This window comes from Lycium ferocissimum, chromosome 9 (genome assembly GCF_029784015.1).
Source record: "Lycium ferocissimum isolate CSIRO_LF1 chromosome 9, AGI_CSIRO_Lferr_CH_V1, whole genome shotgun sequence".
NCBI classification, from domain to species: Eukaryota; Viridiplantae; Streptophyta; class Magnoliopsida; order Solanales; family Solanaceae; genus Lycium; species Lycium ferocissimum.
In genome coordinates, this window is record NC_081350.1 from 14369767 (window position 1) to 14385901 (window position 16135).

The 16135-nt window shown below is 35.9% G+C and overlaps 2 protein-coding genes across 2 annotated transcripts; one reads left to right on the plus strand and one right to left on the minus strand.

Annotated features, from left to right (window-relative positions):
- Positions 1-4188: 4188 nt before the first annotated feature.
- Positions 4189-5078, plus strand: LOC132069238 (lachrymatory-factor synthase-like). Its single transcript, XM_059462649.1, has one exon. It carries the CDS (start codon positions 4403-4405, stop codon positions 4934-4936), a length of 534 nt encoding a protein of 177 aa, XP_059318632.1. The 5' UTR covers positions 4189-4402; the 3' UTR covers positions 4937-5078.
- Positions 5079-5991: 913 nt separating this feature from the next.
- On the minus strand, positions 5992-10372 carry LOC132029690 (uncharacterized). Its single transcript, XM_059419013.1, has 7 exons — positions 9843-10372; positions 8301-8339; positions 8060-8130; positions 7403-7467; positions 7088-7177; positions 6901-6993; positions 5992-6814 (listed from the first exon to the last, which is right to left on the minus strand). Exons 1-7 carry the CDS (start codon positions 10265-10267, stop codon positions 6377-6379), a joined length of 1221 nt encoding a protein of 406 aa, XP_059274996.1. The 5' UTR covers positions 10268-10372; the 3' UTR covers positions 5992-6376.
- Positions 10373-16135: the final 5763 nt, after the last annotated feature.

The following is a 16135-nucleotide window of genomic DNA, read 5'->3' on the forward strand; positions in this document are numbered from 1 at the left end:
CTTTTTTTATTTATATAGATAATTGATCGAATATGCAGATTTATTTAGTTATGTTCTCTTTTAAATATCGTGAGATTAAAGATTTCCTGAGCTGTCTAATTTTTTTTTTTTTTTTGCACGGATAAAATGCCTTATTCTCTAAAATTTGGAGAAATAAAAAATTTCTATTAGAAACACTTGTATAAACGATCTTCCTATTGTTACCTCAATATTCATACTCCATTGCCAGTTGTGTGTTATTGGCCATATCATATGTATTTGAGACCCAAAGATTTTAGCCTCAACATTCATTATTCTTTAAAATAGTAATTTCTTTTTAAACTTATATTTTACTTTTCAAACATATTTTTATTTGTATTAATGTAACTTTTTAAAAATTTAGTACTTATCAGTCTGGTATGTAATGAAAGAGGAAGTTAAAGAAAAGTCAAAGTTTATTTAAACAAAGAAAGAAGAATACCAAGTCAAGATAAATTAAAGAAAAAGAAAAAAGAAAGAAAAGAACTGAAGTGAAGACATATGGTGTAACCGTGTAACCTAAAGAAAGCAAAAGATCAAAATATGGAGCAAGCGTGAATCAAACTCAGTCACTTGGGGCCAAATAGCTAGCCCTTTGCCAGTGGCACCAGACGCTCACATCGTCCTACGGGTGGCGAGTTTTAGATTTAACCATTTTCTTATACATACAGACATATACTGACAGAGTTTAAACCGAGGAGTCCGGATCCGGGTGCCGTGACATCCGGACCCTCCTACATAGATCCGCCCCTGATTAGATGTGAATAAATAAAAAAAATTGACTCATTACAAGGTGTTCCATCACATCAAATAACCCTGGTGAAAGAATCTACAATTTATTTGTGATTACATTAATATTGTGATCCATAATACCTGGCCATACCATAATACCTGAGTTGGTAGGTGGCCGGCTATTAATTATTTCTTGGCGAACCTTGGCGTTTGAGTATTACGCTAGGTCCTTATAATTTTTCTTCAACCTTAATATCTAATTTCTAATTTATAACTATAGTTGGTTCATAGAGATCTGAAATCTTGGAAGAAAGGTATCATAGAATTCAAAACTTTATTCCATGGAAGAAGATTCAACTTATATTGCATTTGGCCTGCTGGAAGAAAAATAATACAAACAGAGAAAAAGTTAGTTAACAACTAGTTGACAACTCTTTAATTAGCATCTAGCAATATTATACATTGCCATGCTTATCCTAACACATTGTTTTCTTTATTTGTTCTGGATCTTGAATTCAGTAGTCTGTTGTTTTAAAATTAAAAGAAAAAAACTAAACTCATTAATAAACAAATCGGTCTCCTGAGGATCCTTTGGATTCAGAAGTGTATGTCAAAGGTTGTCTGGGGCAACACATGTGAGACTTCTGAAGCAAATGTATCTGCGGATTCCTCTGCCCCAAGGTTTATTTTGCTTTCGCATAAAACAAAAGCTCTAATCATGTTCCCTTTTTTCTTTTCAATTTTCACAACATAAAGTTTCAAGCAAGACTACGAGATGGCACTCGGTCGTCGTCTTAAATCTCGTGATTGATTAAATTTAAGTTACTGAATATGGATAGAAACAAAATTTGGATTCAAGATTTCAATTTACAATAAATTTCTCCTTAGAGAGTTGTTTTTACAACTACACCAAATTTGTTATCGAGTTAAGGCAATAACACTTCCAGGACACGATGTACATGTATGAGTGCGCAACTAATGTAATATTGAAGAACTCCTTAATTTTCACATTATGAAAGTTTGGAAGGGCAATTCTCTCTTTATGTGAGAAAAATACTGCTAAGTTTACATAAGTGGTTATTTGGTATTACTTGTACACCAATAAAGACAGACTTTTATGAATAATCGTTTCTTTGCAAGATGATGTATCTTAGTAAACGCATAAAAGAGGTCATGTAAATGCAAAAGTTAACTTTTCATGGAAGAATATGCCCTTTAAAATACACGAAGTCTCTGTCGTAGAGGCTGTTATGTATTAAGTAAATTCTTTTACGAGCACCTTCAGAATTTGGGTCAAGAATTTAATAAGTCGTCACGTAAAAAACAATTCTCATCATGTTTTTCTTTCTGTAAATTTGTAGCAAGTGCACTATCGCATTATTAGTAATATACATGAAACCATTTCACAAAGATCACTGAGTCAAATTTCACATGCCCCAGTTTAAGTGTCTTCTTTAGCCATACAAAGACTCATTGTAAACTTCTTTTACTGGAAAATTGTATCCACTAATAATCAAGAACTTATACACCATTAGCCTTCCCTCTCCACCCAACTCTTCGTATGACAGTGACACCATTAAATACAAAATCCCATCTGTTTTTTTTAATTTTTTTTATTTTTTTTTAACAAAATATTCCATGAGTTAACATCGATAAAATTTCTCCAAGCCACTAACACCTCCTCCCCCACCCCACAAACTACTGGCAAAACAAAGAAAAAAGAAAATGATGATACTAAATTTAGCGGTGGGGCATTGTTTGGTTGTCTAGTGCGCTCAAAGAGACAATTCAGAGCACACATTATTATAAATTCTGCTAAAAAGGAATTTTTGGAAAAAGTTATCACTTTAGCAGTCTTCAGATGCTCACACACTACTGGACCACAACTCCCACTACAAACAAATTCCCTCACCAAAAAGGCCCCCCTCCCAGCCTAACTAAATTCAGGCATTAATTCAATTTAAGTAGATAAATATTGAATTTTTTAGAGGAGCCTGGAAAGCAAGCCTTTAATCAGAAGTGCAGTTGTGCCAGCTTTGACATTGACTACTTTAATATATTACTCCCTCTGTTTCAATGGATGTGAACCCATTTAACTGGATACGAAATTTTTTTTTTTTTAAAAAAAAGACTTTTAAACGTGTGGTCCTAAATGAGTCACATATATTTTGTGTGACTATAAATAATTGCACAAAGGTAAAGTGTTTCCAAATATGAAAAAAGGTCATTCTTTTTAACACGGACTAATAAGGAAATAGGTTCACATAAATTGAAACATCGGGAGTATTAGCTTTTACGTCTCATTTTTAGTACCTACTACCTTGTAATGTTTAGGGTCGTTTGGTACATAGACAAAATTATTTCAGGATTATAATTTTGGGCCTAATTTATCTCATTTTTTGGGACTAATTTATCCCATCTAGGAGATGGGATAAAATAATAATTCCAGGATTAATGGGATAAGATGAAATATCCCATCTTTAAGTTTGGGATACACTTTATACTTTGTTTGGTACAAGGTATAAATTTATCCCAGGATAAATTTATACCTTCTATCAAACATGGTACAAAATTAATCCTACAGTTAGTGCTGGGATATCCTAACTAATACCGTGTACCAAACGACCCCTTAGAACTTAGATTTATCATCACTAATGGATCTAGCAGATATAGTTGAGTTGCCTCTATACTTAATCAAAGGTTTTAGGTTCGACTACCTTGATCCTGGGAATATAAGAAATTAAAGTATTTAGGGATTCGACGCTTATCACCTGCCAAATTCAAAAGAAATGAAAAACCAAATATAAAAAACTTTTAACATACCATGCTTATCTTGAAAAGCTCACGGAGCAATTCAAGGAAATCAATTTAGTTTCGAGAATCGAGAATCGAGAACTTCTTGCTAAAAAACGCTTTATCCTTTAAATATGGATCTAGATGCAAATCCAAATTACTATATATACTGCGATAAAAATGTTATCACATAATCAAGACTTGGTTTGGAAAGGACTTCGTATTTCATTAATTATTCCAGGTAAAGTAGTTTTGGCCTTTAAAATTAACTTAGAACTAAATGGACAGAAAGATTACCTTAATATAAGTATCCCTAACCGTCCATAAAACCATATGATTAATCTTCTACTCAACCGACAATTATGAGATCTAAATCTGGTTTAATCAAATTAAATAAGCAACTAGCGGTACTAATCCATGACGACCGGCCTTAATTTAGAGCCTGTTTGGATAGGCTTAAAAAAAGCAGCTTATAAGCTGGAAACAGCTTATAAGATGCTTTAGATAAACTAAGTCAACGAATCCAATTAATTTTTTGGGCTTATTTTAAATACAAAATAACTTTAAATTGGCCAACTAAACACTCAAAAAAGCTGAAAACAGCTTATAAGCCAATACAAACGGGCTCTTAATGTTCTTGACTCTATCTAGTAAGCAAATGGTTTTGCTTTTCCATTTTCTCTTTCATCTTTACATCTTTAAGCATGTTGAAATGGAGTATCATATTCAATTAAGGTCATCATAATCATCTTATAAATACTTGATAAGAATATAACAAGCTGGCAGTGCAAATTAAATCTTTCCTCGAGAAAGGGTAGTCCTTCTTCTTGTCCATTTCTCCTTCTTTGGCTTTTCTTCCATGGCAGCCCAACAACAGTCCAAATGGGAAGGCAAAGCCTTTGCAAACCTAAAAGGGCCAAAAGCTGAACAAGTATGGCCTCTCTTTGAGGATTTTTTCAACTTCCACAATTGGTTACCTACCATTGACACTTGTTACCAACTTAATAATGAAAAAGATGGACTTATCCGGTGTTGCGCAAACACCGTGCCACCATCATCAGACGGTAGTGAGGCGATCATCAAGTGGTGTCACGAGAGGTTGTTGTACGTTGACAAGATCGAACGGTGTCTAAGCTACGAGGCGTTAAACAACAACATGGGAATCAGGTCGTATGTAGCTACGTTTAAAATATTGTCATCGGACGGTGGTGATGAAAGCGGGTGCAAGATCGAATGGTCGTTCGTTGCTGATCCTGTTGATGGGTTGACTTTGGAATGTTTCTTAGGATACGTTGACTTCTCCCTACAAGGCATGGCTGAAAAAATTGAGAAAGCTTTAGAATCTAGTTTAGGTGATTTTGCTCAGAGAGCTAACACTAAGCCTGTTAAATAAAGTATGAATAATAAAAGACCTGATTCTGTAATGTTTCAGTTGGACAGGTAAGTAGTGTTAGTTTGAGAAATGGATAGTAGTTTACTGATTGTTACTTCCTCTGTTTCTATTTACTTACGTGACATAATTTTATTTTTAGTTTGTCCCAAACAAATATCATAATTTTTTTTTTTAGAAATAATTTAATTTTAAATTGTCATGCCACATAAATGTATATCACTTGTTCAGATTACAACTTCTGAATTTTTTTTGTTGCTTTCTTAAAATTTATGCTCAGTCGAATATCACTACATAAATTGAGACAAAAGGAGTACTACTTCATAAGTGTAAGTTTCACTTCTCAGCAGATTCTTTCCTCCCCTTTGACCCACCTGAACCTTTCCCATGCCTTACAATGAAGGTTGTTACAGTGTAAGGCTATGCTATACAACTTTATTTTTCTTTCACTTTTCTGTTAGCTAGGAAGTTCTTGACCAGGCAAGATGCATGCAAATGTGATATGCTTTAGTGAAAAGAAAAAAAAATTATTAAATACTTTACAAAGTACTGAAGCGAGAGAGCGATGATGTTTTTGGTGCATATGTACCATTGTCTTTCAAAATGAGTGAGAACCTTCAGGTGTTACTGTCAATAACAATATATAGTCCATGGAATTCCAATAGCGGTTGAAGGTAAGACGGAAGCCGCTAATAGCCACTACATGCATTTGGGTTTTCTAATTCCTCCAATCAAATTGGAGCTTACTAGCAACTAATGGAGTAAAAAACAATATAACCAATAGAGTTAAACGACATCACAACATCTTAAGTGCCCTAAAATCCGGATTATGTCTTTTCTGTTTCTTCCCATTTGGATTATGCTTGACTATTCTTCACCCCATTGGACCTCTTCCCAAGTTTCAAACTTGTGGAAGTCGTTGCTCAAGTTTGATTTTGAGCCTTTTCGGCACAATATTCCTAAAATCACCTCCTTCAAACAAGATTTAAACATTTTTTGAAAGAATTTAAGGCGTTCTTAAAATAACAATAACAAAATCTCTATCCATGCAAGTTGGGTTCATTATTCATAAATCAACATTGTTGAAAATAATGTATAATATGTTCTAAAGGTTTGCGTTTAACAAGAGGCTCATGGGGTGCATTGTTCAATGCAGCTTGCCCATCGTCTTTATCAAACATATCCGTTCTAGAGAAGAATGTGTTCATCGAATACATAGTACTGGCCAAAGAGTCTAACCATCAGCCAAGAGACCAACACCGCGAATCCCTAATTTTTACTACTACACACTATACAAGGTTTAGATAATTGGAATCATCTTTCTGATTCCATTGGAGAAGCAGGAAGCTACTGATAAGCTGGATATGTTAATCAAACAAAATCATAAAACAGCAGCCCTCCCTTGAAACCCTTGATCAATCAAAACACTAACTATTCAGAAAGCTAGCATTGACTATACACATTTGCAAGATTGCCAGAAGCTAACTTCTTGTGCATCCAATCAATGATATCCTGAGCAATTTCTTCACGCTCAGGCTCGAACAGAAGGTCATGCAAGAATCCATCATAAAGTTTAATGTCTTTGAATTCAGAAGCAGCCTCATTGTACAGATCCTGAGAAGCCAACGGATCAGTGACTCTATCAGCCGATCCATGGAGGACTAAGAATGGGACAGTGACAGACTTGAAATTCCGCATCAAGTAAGAGGAGATGCGCAGAATCTCATGGCCCGTCCTGACCCTCAAGGGCCCAGTATACACTAGAGGGTCAGAATACTTGGCCACCAGTGCTGCAGGATCCCTTGATACAGGAATTCCTCTTTTGTGAGAACCTTTGAATTGGTACCTAGGTGCAACCAATGAAAAAATTGGTGCTACGGCCTGCATTTGGATAACAAACACAAAATTAAAGTGTGCATGGAAAGAAGACACTGCTGAAAACCATGTACTATAAGTAGGAGCCTTACGCTAACAATAGGATTTGCAGGTTTCACACGCAATGCTGGTGAAGTCAATATGATGCCCTCCAGCATGTTTTCAATGTGTGGATAAGAAGCTGCCTGTGCAAGGGAGCAGATTATCAGAGCAGAATAATTAATGAATACTTTTAAGGGTTTTAGAATCTTTTAGGTTACTTCACTTCAAAAGCCTCACCTTTAATACCACCGCTCCTCCTGTTGAATGACCAAAGAGGAAGCATGGTATCCCAGGGTTCTCAAACTTGACCTTTTCCAAGAAAGCCCCCTATATAAACAGGAGATGGATGTTAGGTATTTTTGGCAGGCCCTATGGAAGAGGCAAGACAACAAAGAACCAAAAATGAATGTAGAATGGAGATCATATCTTCGGCTTGCTACTTAGGAATGGATATCCAGTTCAAGAAAAATAATTGGAATTGATACGTTGAGGAAAAGAGTTCAGATATATGGCAGACATGGAGCATGAAATATTAAAAAAGTCACAACTTACTGTGTCTGCGACGACATGGTCCAAAGATGGCACATATCCATGTAATCCATCACTCCCTCCATGCCCTGTCAAACAGAATAAGTCCATGCCATTTGTTAAGAAGTATTAACCATCCACTTTGACTAATAGCGTAACCTATCATAGCAATCAGTTCAGAGATGCTTATTCCATGTGCATGAACCCAGAAAATATAGCAAGACATACTTTATGCACGTAGCTCAAATCAAGGCATTTTAGAACAAAAAAAAAAATACTCTGTGAGATATATGTGAGAGACCAGTATAATCCTGCTAAGAGGCTAGCTAGTAAAGAAGCATCAGCGGAAAAAGGACCACCGAGGAACTTCATCCACAATAAAGGAAAAAAAACATAAAAAGAGGACTATTGAGGAAGAGACACAATGAGAATGAAAATAGATGAAGCTATAACGCACTTAATTGAAAACAGATGAAGCTATACACGCATTTAATTGAAAACCATTATTGACCCTTTGTCAACCATTCTAACAAGGCAAGTAATTTTTAGCACCCTAAGCATGACCATTAATCTTTCATCTTATTATGATGAAATACTAGTATAGGAGTATGTGCGATGATAAAGATGATAAAGAGGTTACTACAGGAAAGTGTAAAGGCAGTATCAGCTCAGTGAAAGTACCTATCCAGTCCATTGCATATACCCCGAAGTTGCAGGAGTTCAGTTGCCTAGCAAAATTAGCATATCGTCCACTGAAATGAAATATAAAAGGAATATTGTTATCCAGCTAGTTCAGCAAAACCATAAACAAGTTGTGAAATGAAGAAGGCTTAAACAACTCGCTTAGCCAAGACACCTATTCTTCAAACAACAGCTATCACACCCCTCCCCACAAGATTTCAAAAAGCCAATAAATAGTTACCTGTGCTCATTCAGTCCATGGATGATGATAATTATGCCCCTGAAACAAAAAACTAGCCATTAAGAAACAATTAAAAAAGAAAAAACAGACAGCCAATTTATAATAGATTGGCAAACACAAATATCAGAGTTTGCAGCACTACTGCTCCTTAGTCTCCCATAAAAGTGAATTTTGTCAAATTATCAGACAGAGCCTTAGGAATAAAATAAGAATTAGAAAAAGCCTTGGCACTGCAGGATGAGAATAGAAAAGGGATTCTCGATGTCCGATAACAAATGGTTTAGGATTACTAAGATCAGAATCAATTACATTTTTTAGTTTTCTCTTAATAAGTTCCAATTTTGACGATTATTCAAATGGAAATCACTCGCCTTTTAAGCTAGCACTTTACCTTAAAGGATTTAAGGAGGGATCTTTTAAAACATGAAGCCAAGTCTAGGAAATTCAACCTAATCCTGATGAAAGTAGTAACCTCATTTGTTCACTGGTAGATTCTGGCTTGTATTCGTGTCCTAGCAAACTAGAAAAACAAACGCTCTCTAAGCATGTAAAAGATTATGATCTAGTTCATTTTCTTAACTTAAGATTAATGCTCTAACTTGCCAATCAATTCATGTCTATTTTTGCTCATGTGCAATATAAAATGACCTTGCACGGGCAAAATGGGGATACTCGTGTACAATTTATCACTTCAAATACTTGCAATTTTATTGGTAAAAGGAGTGTTTTGTCAGAAAAACTGAAAAGGAGCATCTCTAGTTTATCTATTAATGTAATGAAGTCAAATGTGGTGAAGCTAACATAGAAATGAAAGATAGTTTCTTTGGGTTTTATAGAGGGTATGTATAACTGCCTTCTGTACTAAAAGTAAATGATAGGCTTCTAACCACTCTGATGAGTGATGAACACAGCAAGGGGTGATGAACCCATGCAGTTGTGCTTTCCATTTTTTAATGCTGAAATAACCATAACCCAATCACCCCCCACCCCCAACCCCCATACACACCCCTAATTCTTTGCCTGACGAAGCTTCCAATATTAAGTTAATACCAAAATCAAAGTCTTACTCTGTAAAATACAGAAGAAGTAACATTTTGCATCTTCATCAATTTCATTTGCTCAATATTTTTTTCACCCATACACTAGATCCCCAAACCTCAAAAGTCACCTTTGATCACAAAATTGATTAACATGATGTATGACTCAATTCCAAATTAATTACCTGTGTGAATCCTCTTCATTCATGCCCAATTTCGACAATTTATCATAATTTGACCTTCTTTTTATACTAACCATCAACCGTCTAAAACCCTTCACCCCTATCCTATGTTTATACGAACACGAAAATTTGCCAAAAAGGAGGAAACTTGAACATACTCCCTCCCGTTCAATTAATTTGGTTGGTTTGGATTTGACACGAATTTTAAAAAAATGGAAAAAAAGACTTCTGAATCTTAGGTCTTAAATTAAAATATGTGTAAATGTACGAAAATGCCCTTTTATTCTTGTGTCAATCAAATTGATTTTTAAGGTAGTAAGTACCTTAATTCGTCGGAAACGGGGAACCAGGACCGGCAAAACAAAGCATTTCTCCGTATCCCAAAGAACAAAGACGTGTTCCACCGGCAATCAGCGGTTTCATTTTCAACAACCATTTCCAAGGCCTCAGCAAGTGCTCTCCTTCTCTGTGTATCCTCTTCATCTCTCCTTAGAGCAAATTTCCTCCTCTTCCCGGAGGCTACCGTCACCGCTGCAGACGGCGAAGAAGGAGGAGAAGACGGTGACGGTGACGTGGCAAACCGGCGACGAGAAAGGAGAATTACCCATAGGAAAATGGATTGTATGAATATGAGTAGTCGTTTGGATGTTTCGTATGAGAAAACGGAACGGTGGAGATTTTTGAATAAGGGGATTATCCGGTTACTTGCGCCGGAGGTAAGTTCCTCCACCGGTAAGGATGAGTCCATTAAAGAAACGCTATAATTGAGATATAGAGAGAATATGAAAATGAAAACAGAAAAGGGGAAAGGGCAAAAGAGAGGAGAAATTCAAGAATGAAGGTTTGGTTGGGTATTTATAGAGAAAAATTGTTAAGGGGTTTTAGGGAAAAAGGGAAAGTAGTGCTACCTCCGTCTCAATTTTGCTTGACTGAGTATAAAATTTTAAAAATAAATGAAAACTTTTAATTATTATGGCATAAATTAAAGTCTTTAAAATCTTGTGGTTTAGTTGATACGTTTGAATGTTGAAATTGCATTTTTTTTATTAAATACATATATATACGTAAGAATCACTCTTTTTAAGACAGATAAAAAAGGAAATAAGACATTTAAAATGATTATCGGGTATTTATGAAGAAATTGTGAAGGGGTTTTGGGGAAAAAAGGAAAGTATTTATTTACTGAGAAAGAAGGAAAATGAAGGCTTTTTCTGACTTCTGAGAAGGAAAACGTTGGCTGGAAAGAAAGGACACGGTTTGATTATGTGTGTAGGGGTATAGGGTATTTTATATGTACTGATGACGTGGGTGATTTTGAGTGGTTGTTTAGCTAGAGAGTCAAAATAGGAAGGCGAAAAGAGGCTACTCTTGTCCCAGATTTGGAGAAAAAATTATTGAATGGGACAACCCATAGTCAAAGTTATTTACAATTGAAAAGTATTAGAACTCGTCAACGAAGAGAGAGAGAGAAGAAAAAAACTCTTGACACGCTACACACTTTTTTAATATTTTTTATTCCGTGCTCCATAGCAAATTTTTCTATTCCAAAAGTTCTAACCCAAGATCTTCAATTAAGAGCCTATTTAGATAGAGAACTAAAATAAGCGAACTTATAAAAATTCAAAATAGTTTATAAATTAAAAAAAAAAAAAAAAAAAAAAAAATTGGGGTAGGCTAAATTATTTTTTTTTTTAAACTTTATAAGTTGTTTTTTTAAACTTATGTTCGCTTAGATAAATAAGTGGTCAAACGGACGATTATTTTTAGGCTTATTTTATGCACAAAATAACTTTAAAATTTCGGTCTACCAAACACAAAAAAATTTCTAAAACAACATAAACAACTTAAAAGCCAATCCAGGCTCTAAGAGCAGAATCATATTCATCCCATAAGTATTGGTGACCCCTAAAAACTTACTATTTCCTTTTGTATATTTCTAGTAAATTGTATTCAAAACAGACTATGATTTATAACAGAAAAGTAAACGGTTTGCCATTTTTTAATTTTGAAATTAATAAAAAAGTAGAAAGAGAAATTTAAGTTTACTGTATATATATGGTGTTTTAAGTGTTTTGTTTCTGTAAAAAGTTAATCTTCGCATAAGTTAATTTTGTGAGTTCAATAACCAAGTGGCGCATTATTGGTGTTATTAAAGTTGTAAAGATGTCGTAACGTATAAGAAAGAATATAGTACTGTGTCAGGGAACTTAGACGAGTGCAATTTAAATGATCCAAAGTGGGTTTAGGGATCAAAATAATTCATTAAAAAAAAAAAAGTGATCACAGTGCCTTTTGTGCACTAATTTAGTACGCAATAGGACTAAAATGTAACTTTACAGTTAAGTCCTATTGCGCACTAAATTAGTGCGCAAAAGACACTTATATAAACCCCTAGCTGGCCATTTTCAAGTCACTCTTCACTTCCTCCCGTTTTCACTCTTTCAACATACTTCACCCCCCCCCCCCAAAAAATCATGTCTCAATGCTCCGGAACGTCAAACTTTGCTATAGAACCCGATATTTGTGAATGTGGTTATTATTGTAAGCTAAAAATATCAAGACCCAAGATAATACGGGTCGTCGTTTTTGGCTTTGTAAACATCAAGACCCAAGATAATGGGGTAAAAAAAATTACCGCCAATATCTCCGTTTTTGCTCTTTTTCCCTCCATTTTTCTTTTTCTTCTTCTCCATCCGCTCGTTCTCCTTCTTTTTCCCTCCATTCTTCTTCCTCGTCTTCCATTGTTGCTTCCCTTACTTCTTCTTCTTCCATTGTTGCGCCATTTTGAAGAATTTGCTCAACAAAGAAAAAAACGAAACCACCAAATTTTGTAATTTTTTGCCTGGATTTCGTTCGTGTAGCACCAGGCATTACTTCATAAGTATTGCTGCTTCCCCTGCTTCTTCTTCTTCTTCCATTGCTATGCCATTTTGAAGAATTTGCTCAACAAAGAAAAAAATGAAACCACCAGATTTTGCAATTTTTTGGCTGGATTTCATTCGTGTAGCACTGGGCATTACCTCATAAGTGATTTCCGCTTATTTGGTAAGTAAAATAATGTTGTTTTGTTTCAACTATTTATCTAGGTTTTGCTACTGATTTTCCAACAATTTACAGTAACAATTGTACTTGTTGCAACAAGTGCAAAAGCTGTTGTATAAGAGAACGCTAAATTTTTGCAACAACTATTGTAGTTTCTGCAACAGCTATTGTAGTTGCTTCCACAATTACAACAGATTATGTAGTTGTTGCAATTTCTGCACTAACTGTTGCTAAATACGTCGTATAAATAAGTTGCAACAGATCTGTGAGTTGTTGCAACAACTCACTGATCTGTTGGATTCAGCTTCAGTCCAACAGAACCCAAAAAACTGCACCCAAAAAATTGAAGCTGACTCCAACATATTAGTTAGTTGCTGCAACAAGTAAACTACCTGTTGCAATAAGTACTATACTTGTTGCAACAACTCACTAATCTGTTGAACATTTTCAACTGTCTTTGGATGAAACAGAACCCAAAAAACTGAAGCTGACTCCAACAGATTAGTTAGTTGTTGCAACAAGTATAGTACTTGTTGCAACAGGTAGTCCACTTGTTGCAACAACTGATTCATATGTTCCAACAAGCCATTCAGTTATTGCATTTTGTTAGTATACTGTCATGACTCTATTTTTAAAAACAAAATATATTCAGGTACCATTAATGGGGGACTCAATAACAATAGGTGTTGATTACCATGGTGAATGGATCGAGAAGAACAATCGATATATTTGGCAATGGAAGGGTAGTCACATATTAGAGACGATAGCGATGACTGTCCAAAGAGATGTTGTGTTTGATGATCTTGTGAACTTAATCATTACCTATTGTGAATTAACTTGTGAACCAAAAGATCTTGCCATCACTTACATGCATAGCTCTTTTGAAAATCATAGGGTCTTGCCTTTTAAGGTAACCGATCAGGATCGTTTGCATACATGTTTGAATTATGTAACTAGGCCGATTTTAAGGGTATACGTGGTTGGAAGCCCGGTGGAGAACCATAATTTAGATCAAGACCAACAAGATGTGTTAAATGATAAAATGGATAGGGTGGATGTTATATCCCGTGTTTTGCACATTCGGGAAAAATCGGACATAGATGTGACTTGTTAAGAGTAAGGCCAAATCTTGGTTCTATTTAGCATATAAGTTATCTATGAGAGGTATGGACGCGGAAGTATCGAGGAAGGCCTAAGGGGCAAAAATTGGAATTTTGAAAATTTGTTTCGGGAATTGCAAAATACGATTCACGATGAATTGGGCTCAATTAAATAAGAGAAAATGAGGCCCAACATTAAGGGGGGTGGCCGGCCAAGGCCAAGTGGCCCAAGGCCCACATGGAATTAAAATCCATGTGGTTAAATAGAATAAGCCACCATATTATTCTCCAAAGTTCCAAGAAATTTCAAGAGAAAAAAAGAAGAACTTGGAAAGCAACCAAGCAACCCATTCGGCCAACAAAGAAAAAAAAAAAGAAAAATTTCCAAGCCTTCAACTTTGATCCAAAAATCTCTTCCTTCTCGAATTCTTAACAAGTTTAAGGCGCTCTTCGACATGGTATAAGTAGTTAAGCAAGAAAACTCCGTTTGCGGAAAGTGAAAATTTGAAGAAAAAGGTGAGATTTCTATCCTTTTATGTTATGGAAGAAGTGTATATGTTATGGTGTTTAGAATTGAACAAAATTATGGAATTGTTGTGTGTGCATAGCCGTGTAGTGCATGTGTGAGTTGTGGCCGTGTAGTATCTTGCTTGAAAGGGAGATGGATTGAATTTATTTAGTGTATTAATTGTGTTGTTGTGTTCTTGTGGAATAAATGAAAGGAGAATGGTTTAAGTTGGCATGAAAAATCCATTGTTAGGTTGTTGTAGGAATTATGTGATTTTATTCTAGTTTTATGTTAACATGGAAATGAAATTGTAAGATGCAATTATGATGATTGTTGATGAAATTGAAAGATGGAAATATGCTATGAATATGCATGCTAAAGATTAAAAGTTTTGGATGTGTTATGGCTTTGTTGGAAAGTTTGCATATGTAGTATATGTTGCGAATATTTTGTAGAAATGATATGAAGTGTTTCCGAATTGTATTTGAATGGTTTTGGATTAGTAAATGGATATAAGAATGTTGACATGAAGTTGGAAAGGTGAAGTCGGAATGGAAGCCATAGTATTATGTTGGAAAGAAGATTAGTTGTATTATATTGTGATTTGTAGTGATTGTTGTTATTGTTGGTGTTGTTGATGTTGTTGTTGGATTGGTTGTTGTCATTTAAGCCGGTTTAATGCTCGGGGATGTTGAATTTATAGGGGAAATGCTTGCCGAAATTTCGGTAGGCAAATATGGAGTTAAACTTGGAGTTCTTAAAAGCTTGTAACTTATTTGGTAACTATGACCAATTGTAGATTTTGGTAGAAACGGGAGTGGAGCTCAGACGAGCGTAAGGCGCGATCAAGGTATGTAAAGCCTACCTTTCCTTCCTTTGGCATGTCCTAGGTGTACTAGGTTTGGATTTGAGCCTCGGGGGATTATTCTATTCATAGAAATCCGAGTTTAAATTTGAGTACTATTCATTCAGCGCAATTGAACTAAAATCCTTATCTTTGGTCAAAAGAATGCTTAAACCTTTGTAACGGTTGCCAATGGACATCGAATTGCTCCGGAACCTTTATGGATGGCTTAAGGGAGCCTAATCTTTGTAATTCATGTTTGCCGCCTCGACTCGACCCGAGGTGGGCCCACGATCCGAGACTTGTGTATTGCTTCACTTGACTCTATTTGGAATAATAACTAAAGAACTAGTTTTGTATAAAGAAACATAAAATGGATTTTCTTTTAAAAGAAGACCACTCCGAAGAGGGGTGCGAGGTTTATTATTTAAACTCTTCAAAACCACTCCGAATGGGGTGCGATGGCCTCGACTTATGCCTAAGTGTGCTATGGCCTTGTCACGTATCGAGTAAGCCATGGCCTCGGCGATCCCTAGTGTGCTATGACCTCGGCTTACGTACGGGCGCGCTATGGCCTTGGCTTATGCTCGAGTGTGCTATTTTTCCAAAACCACTCCGCAAGGGGTGCGAGGTTTTACTATTTCATTTCATTTACTATTTATGTTTACACTATCGTTAATAATACGCCCGAAGGGGGCCGTGATCACTATTATGCCGGAAGCGGCAATGCCGAAGGGCCATTATTGATGCGAGCCGAAGCGGCTGCCCGAAGGGGCTATTATTATTATTTCGCCGGAAGCGGCGCGTGTGATGTATTGTATTACCTACCTTAAAAACGTTAGTTAGATTGCGATTATTTATTAAAGCTTGTATTAGGGCTTTGTGTGTTTATTTATGTTTTCTGTAGCGAGGCTGCGGTATTGGGTTGGTTGTGACTTCTTTCTTCCTAAATTGCGCGGTTGCTATTATCTATCCTCGCTTTACATATTCAAGTACATATTCCGTGCCGACCCCTTTCTTCGGGGGGCGTTTCATGCCGCGGTACGGGACGCGACTCGGCGATCCCGGCTACTTAGGGGGAATCCGGCGCTAGGAGTCGGACAACTCCACTTGTTCCGAGGG

What these genes read in the sequence shown, in the direction of transcription:
- LOC132029690 (XM_059419013.1), bottom strand. Translation starts at nt 10,267, where the DNA reads ATGGACTCATCCTTACCGGTGGAGGAACTTACCTCCGGCGCAAGTAAC. An exon ending in ATATGCAATGGACTGGATAG is followed by an intron (nt 7,468 to 8,059) that starts GTACTTTCACTG and finishes TCTGTTTGACAG; the next exon opens with GGCATGGAGGGAGTGATGGA. An exon ending in ACCATGTCGTCGCAGACACA is followed by an intron (nt 7,178 to 7,402) that starts GTAAGTTGTGAC and finishes CTGTTTATATAG; the next exon opens with GGGGCTTTCTTGGAAAAGGT.
- LOC132069238 (XM_059462649.1), top strand. Translation starts at nt 4,403, where the DNA reads ATGGCAGCCCAACAACAGTCCAAATGGGAAGGCAAAGCCTTTGCAAAC.